The 6,892-nt window shown below is 52.2% G+C and overlaps 1 protein-coding gene across 2 annotated transcripts in view; it reads left to right on the top strand.

The window, feature by feature from the left end:
- The window catches only part of HDAC8 (histone deacetylase 8), a 17,576-nt gene that overhangs the window by 996 nt on the left and 9,688 nt on the right, over positions 1 to 6,892 (top strand). The window contains exons 2-4 of one of the 2 annotated variants that reach the window (XM_018574839.1): positions 294 to 346; positions 2,840 to 2,970; positions 3,881 to 4,022. In XM_018574839.1, the coding sequence (XP_018430341.1) occupies positions 294 to 346; positions 2,840 to 2,970; positions 3,881 to 4,022 (326 nt within the window). The remainder of the gene's footprint in view (positions 1 to 293; positions 347 to 2,839; positions 2,971 to 3,880; positions 4,023 to 6,892) is intronic. The other variant, XM_018574840.1, reaches the window with a different exon arrangement.

The following is a 6,892-nucleotide window of genomic DNA, read 5'->3' on the forward strand; positions in this document are numbered from 1 at the left end:
CATTTCCTGTACACACACCCCTCTGTCCCCCCCATTTCCTATACAAACACCCTCTGCCCCCCTATTTTCTGTGCACCTCCCACACCCATAGCACTTTCAGACACTGTAGACATGACGTCTACAGTGTCTGAAAGCCGCAAACGGGGAGGTGGGCTGTAAGGAAGAATCTGGTTGCTTTTGGCTCGTTACACGAGACCAGCTGAAGTCCCAGGCGGCAGATACGGCCCCAGAGTTAGGGGGATAGAGATCATTGGTTGATGACTGTGTACATTAATGACTCTCGTGTTCCACAGGCCAGTATGGTTCACTCCCTGATAGAAGCTTATGGACTTCTCAGAGACATGAGGTGAGAGGAGATATCATATCCTTCCGTACTATGACAGCTGAGTTGATGTATCTGCCTATTGATGGAGGGTTCAGTAACGAATGGCTCAGGCCAAGAAGAAGGCTACTTGAGAATTCCAGGATTTTTAAAAACCATCCCCCCTCCCCCGCACTGCAAGGGTTACGTGTTCAGGAACACGTGATAACCATACAACATGTATACATTGAATGTAGTAGGATTAGACTTTGTACATTGTACCCAGTGCAGCCCATCATCTCATTCTCTCAAGACCCAGAGACCTAGAAATGGTCCTATACTAATGGCCTTCTAATGATGGGCGCCTGGGCCATGTTGGTTCCTTGGTCATTGTATGTGGACACGTTACATATCAGCCATTTTATTTTGGGATATTGTATTAATGAAAGGTATGAGAATCTTACAGATGTGTTTCGGTGAACTTGTGGTACGTGTGAGGTTCTATTTATTAGTTGTGATCGTTGTTTGGACAGGATGGTGGTACCCTCCCATTGGGGCTAGACTGCCCCTTATATAATGAATGAGTTTAAACCTTATACAGCAACAATCTATGGCTAAAGGTTGGTGGACACCCGGCCATCGCATCTGTATGAGCTTGTTGGACATCGCATTCCAACACCATGGCCGTTAATATGGAGTTGGCTCTAGACCTGGCTCACAATTGGGGTTCCAATTCATCCCAAAGGTTTTCTGTAGGGTTGAGGTCAGGGCTACATGCAGTGACCATCACACCTCTATGAGCTTATTGGACCTCCCATTCCAACACCATGGCCAATAATATGGGCTCGGTTCTAGACCTGTCTCACAATCAGGGTTCCTATTCATCCCAAAGGTGTTCTTTAGGGTTGAGGTCAGGGCTATATGCAGTGACCATCACACCTATATGAGCTTATTGGACCTCCCATTCCAACACCAGGGCCATTAATATGGAGTTGGCGCTAGACCTGGCTCACAATCAGGGTTCCTATTCATCCCAAAGGTCTTCAGTAGGTCAGGGCTGTATACCGTGACCATCACACCTCTATGAGCTTATTGGACATCCCATTCCAACACCATGGCCATTAAAATGGACTCCGGACCTAGATCACAATCGGGGTTCCTATTCATCCCAGAGGTGTTCAGTAGGGTTGAGGTCAGGGTTGTATGCCGTGACCATCACACCTCTATGAGCTTATTGGACATGGGCATTAGGATGGAGTTAGCTATAACATCCTCCACACTTCTGAGAAGGCTTCCTCAAGATTTTGGAGGGTGGCTGTGGGAATTTCTCAGGGCTTTGTGCAGGACACTTGAGTTCCTCTACACCAAACTGGTTCAAACCATGTCTTTATGGAGTTTGGACATCAATATTATTATAAAGCAGCGCTGTACAATATAAGGAAGACATTACACTCGCAATACAATTCAAGGCAAGATGGTAAGGAGGGCCCTGCCCCTGAAGGCTTACAATCTAAAAGGGATTAATATGGAGTTGTCTCCTCTTTGCACCTATAACATCCTCAACTCTTCTTTGAAGGCTTTACACAAGATTTTGGAGGGTGTCTGTGGGGATTTGTTCCCATTTGTGAGGTCTGGTACTGATGTTGGATGAGAAGGCCTGGCTCACAATTGGCTTTCCAGTTCATCCCAAAGGTGTTCAGTAGGGTTGAGGTCAGGGCTCTGTGCAGGACACTCGAGTTCCTCCACACCAATCTGGTCACACCATGTCTTTCTCAAGCTGGCTTTGTACACGGGGGACAGTCACGGTGGGGCACGGAAAGGGTCTTCACCAAAGTGTTACATAAGGCTGGGGGAGCCCAATTGTCTTTGCATGCTAACATTTACAAATGGAGATGTGCTTGACTAGTTGTGATCATTGTTTGGGTAGGATGGTGGTACCCTCCCATTGGGGCTAGACTGCCCCTTATATAATGAATGAGCAATGGGACTTTCAAGAAGCTCATACGGGTGTGACAGTCGGGTGTCCAGAAACTGTTAGCCATATAATGTATGAGCGAAGCCTACCCTCCCCCCTCCCATTTTGCACGCCTGGTATTGTACACGTATGCCTACCACTTATGCATCATGTTTGGAGGCTGGAAAGTGCCCAGTTATGATCTTAAATCTCGCCGCCAGTCAAATGCCGGGCCCACTACTGGGTACTCAAACCCTTGCACTAGACTGGGAATTTATAGGGGGCGGGTTTACAATGGGAAAGGGGCGGGGTTAGTGCTTTACTCTCAGATTATTCTGCTCTTTATGGGCCTTGTGGCCAAAGGTGTCTGAGGTAGTCAGCTGAGACCTCCACATTCATCGCAATGATCGGAGTAAATCTTTAGGAGGACCTCCTGTGTTCCTCCGCAGGGACGAATGTATACGGACAGATTTACATGCCTGTCGTCTACGTTTCCATGACATTCTGGGTCTTGGGGATCTCACTTTTCTATATTCATTGTCTTGTGTCAAAGCGTGTGGAAAAATGTCCCGTTGCTCTTGCAGGGTTGTAAGGCCTCGAGTTGCCACCATGGAGGAAATGGCGACCTTCCACACTGACGCCTATTTGGAGCACCTCCGCAAGGTCAGCGAAGAAGGTGATAACGATGATCCGGAGACGACTGAATACGGCCTTGGTAAGGACTGCACGATGTGCATGCGTATTGTAAGGAGTGTCGCAGGAATTGCAGTTATTGAGTGAGCCTTTGGCCGGGCTATGGACATTCAAGTATTTACATGTTCATAACAAGTTCTCACTTACCTCTGTAGCTGCGGACACTATGGAGCAAATGATATTCAAATTCACAGCAGGAGCACTGAAGTTGTTTAATTCTCTTAGCAGCTCAACACATCCTTTCCCTTCTCAGAAGTGACTGAGCCATTCAGCTTTCCCCTATTGCAGTATGTCATCAGCTCAGCCCCTCCCCTTTTCCCAGTAACTGAGCCGCTTAACTCCCCCATCCCATCAGTGGCTTAACAGCTCAGCGTCCCCTGCTCCTCCCTCCCAGCAGTGACATAGTAGCTCAGCTTCCCCTGCTTCTCCCGCCCAGCAGTGACATAGCAGCTTATCCCCCTGCTCCCCCCTCCCAGCAGTGATTTAGCAGCTCAGCATCCCCTGCTCCTCCCTCCCAGCAGTGACATAGCTTATCCCCCCTGCTCCTCCCTCCCAGCAGTGACTTAGCCGCTCAGCATCCCCTGCTCCTCCCTCCCAGCAGTGACATAGCTTATCCCCCTGCTCCTCCCTCCCAGCAGTGACTTAGCAGCTCAGCATCCTCTGCTCCTCCCTCCCAGCAGTGACATAGCTTATCCCCCTGCTCCTCCCTCCCAGCAGTGACTTAGTAGCTCAGCTTCCCCTGCTTCTCCCGCCCAGCAGTGACATAGCCTATCCCCCCTGCTCCCCCCTCCCAGCAGTGACACTGCAGCTCTGCTCCCCCCTCCCAGCAGTGACATGGCAGCTTATCCCCCCTGCTTCCTACCTCCAATCAGTAGATGTATTGAGCTCTTCTATGACATTTTGACAATTTGCACGTTGTGTTTTCTCCGCAGGCTACGACTGCCCCATCACGGAAGGTATCTATGACTATGCAGCTGCTGTAGGAGGAGCCACGTTAACTGCAGTTGAACAGCTAATGGAAGGCAAAGCCCGCATTGCTATTAACTGGCCTGGAGGGTGGCACCATGCTAAGAAGTAGGCATTGTGTGATCCCTGGGTAAATCCAACTGGACTATATCTGTTAACGTTCCTCACCGGGCGCCGTTTACTGGCGTTCTTATTACAAAGCGAAATGTAAAGCTGAACTCCGGACAGGACTGATATCATACCAATGCCTGGGTGGTGTGCAGACAGGACTGACATCATACCAATGCCTGGGGGGGGTGCAGACAGGACTGACATCATACCAATGCCTGGGGGGGGTGCAGACAGGACTGACATCATACCAATGCCTGGGGGGGGTGCAGACAGGACTGACATCATACCAATGCCTGGGGGGGGTGCAGACAGGACTGACATCATACCAATGCCTGGGGGGGGTGCAGACAGGACTGACATCATACCAATGCCTGGGGGGGGTGCAGACAGGACTGACATCATACCAATGCCTGGGGGGGGTGCAGACAGGACTGACATCATACCAATGCCTGGGGGGGGTGCAGACAGGACTGACATCATACCAATGCCTGGGGGGGGTGCAGACAGGACTGACATCATACCAATGCCTGGGGGGGGTGCAGACAGGACTGACATCATACCAATGCCTGGGGGGGGTGCAGACAGGACTGACATCATACCAATGCCTGGGGGGGGTGCAGACAGGACTGACATCATACCAATGCCTGGGGGGGGTGCAGACAGGACTGACATCATACCAATGCCTGGGGGGGGTGCAGACAGGACTGACATCATACCAATGCCTGGGGGGGGTGCAGACAGGACTGACATCATACCAATGCCTGGGGGGGGTGCAGACAGGACTGACATCATACCAATGCCTGGGGGGGGTGCAGACAGGACTGACATCATACCAATGCCTGGGGGGGGTGCAGACAGGACTGACATCATACCAATGCCTGGGGGGGGTGCAGACAGGACTGACATCATACCAATGCCTGGGGGGGGTGCAGACAGGACTGACATCATACCAATGCCTGGGGGGGGTGCAGACAGGACTGACATCATACCAATGCCTGGGGGGGGTGCAGACAGGACTGACATCATACCAATGCCTGGGGGGGGTGCAGACAGGACTGACATCATACCAATGCCTGGGGGGGGTGCAGACAGGACTGACATCATACCAATGCCTGGGGGGGGTGCAGACAGGACTGACATCATACCAATGCCTGGGGGGGGTGCAGACAGGACTGACATCATACCAATGCCTGGGGGGGGTGCAGACAGGACTGATATACCAATGCCTGGGTGGGGTGCAGACAGGACTGATATCTTACCAATGCCTGGGTGGGGTGCAGACGGGACTGACATTATACCAATGCCTGGGTGGGGTCCAGACAGGACTGACATTCTACCAATGCCTGGGTGGGGTGCAGACAGGACTGACATTATACCAATGCCTGGGTGGGGTGCAGACAGGACTGACATTATACCAATGCCTGGGTGGGGTGCAGACCGGACTTCCATTCTACCAATGCCTGGGTGGGGTGCAGACCGGACTGATATTCTACCAATGCCTGGGTGGGGTGCAGATAGGACTTATATCATACCAATGCCTGGGTGGGGTGCAGACAGGACTGACATTGTACCAATGCCTGGGTGGGGTGCAGACAGGACTTATATCATACCAATGCCTGGGTGGGGTGCAGACAGGACTGACATTATACCAATGCCTGGGTGGGGTGCAGACAGGACTGACATTATACCAATGCCTGGGTGTGGTGCAGACAGGACTTATATCATACCAATGCCTGGGTGGGGTGCAGACAGGACTGACATACCAATGCATGGGTGGGGTGCAGACACGACTGACATACCAATGCCTGGGTGGGGTGCAGACAGGACTGACATACCAATGCCTGGGTGGGGTGCGGCCTTACCGGAGATGGATGTTCTTTAGATAATTCTCACGGAAGTGTGAACTCGGGCAGCAGGGCATCACTTTCTATCTTATTCATTCCGTGGTCACTGGTGGCTTAGCCCTACTGTAGTCTTACGGTGAGGAGGCGGAGACCGTGGTGGGGGGGCGGAGCCAGTCTCTGCTTCTAGCTGCTCCTTTCTCCACCCATCTATATTACAGAAACCAAGATGGAGGGGGGCCGTCTTTGCTCCTTTTCCCCTCGAGCCCCCAGTCTTGATTCAAGCAGTGGGCTGGCTCTTGGGAGGAGTTATGCAAATTTCTAAATGCTATGATGGGTGGATGTCAGTCTGGAGTAGTGGGCATTACCAGGCAGGCTGTATTTGCATGCAGACCAATAGGGATGCACTTGTTTTTTGGGTATCGAGTACGAGTACCGGAAGTTCCATAAAGGAAGCCGGGTGGCGTGTAATGACTGGCCCCGTGGCTTCCTGATTAGCAGGGAAGCCGTCTCCATGCCTGGTGATGAAGAAGCATTGAGCCGGCTTTCTGGCCAATCAGGAAGCCGGGTGCCGTGCAATGACTCGTTACCCGGCTTCCTGATTGGTGGAGAAGCCGGCCCAACAGGAAGCCGGGCAACGAGTCATTACACGGCGCCCGGTTTCCTGATTGGCCGGGAAACCGGCTCCATGCTCCCTGGTCACCAGGGAGCATGAAGCCGGCTTTCTGGCCAATCAGAAGGCCGGTGGACGAGTAATGACTGACCGTCCGGCTTCCTGATTGGCCGGCTTCCCGACCAATCTGGAAGCTTGGCGGTGAGTCATTACAGGCTGCCCGGCTTCCTGATTTACTGATCCGGCCAATAAGGAAGCCGGGCTGCGTGTAATGACTCACTGCCCGGCCTCCTGATACCGGAAGCTCAGGTATCGGGCTACGCATCAGAGCCTTTGGGCAAGTGTTGACGTTTGATGGTCGTTTCTTTTAAAATGAGCAACACCGGCGCTCCCTGCAGGGTGGAGGACTGTTG

The sequence above is a fragment of the Nanorana parkeri genome, unplaced genomic scaffold, assembly GCF_000935625.1.
Source record: "Nanorana parkeri isolate BGI_ZX_2015 unplaced genomic scaffold, ASM93562v1 scaffold3270, whole genome shotgun sequence".
Lineage (NCBI taxonomy): Eukaryota > Metazoa > Chordata > Amphibia > Anura > Dicroglossidae > Nanorana > Nanorana parkeri.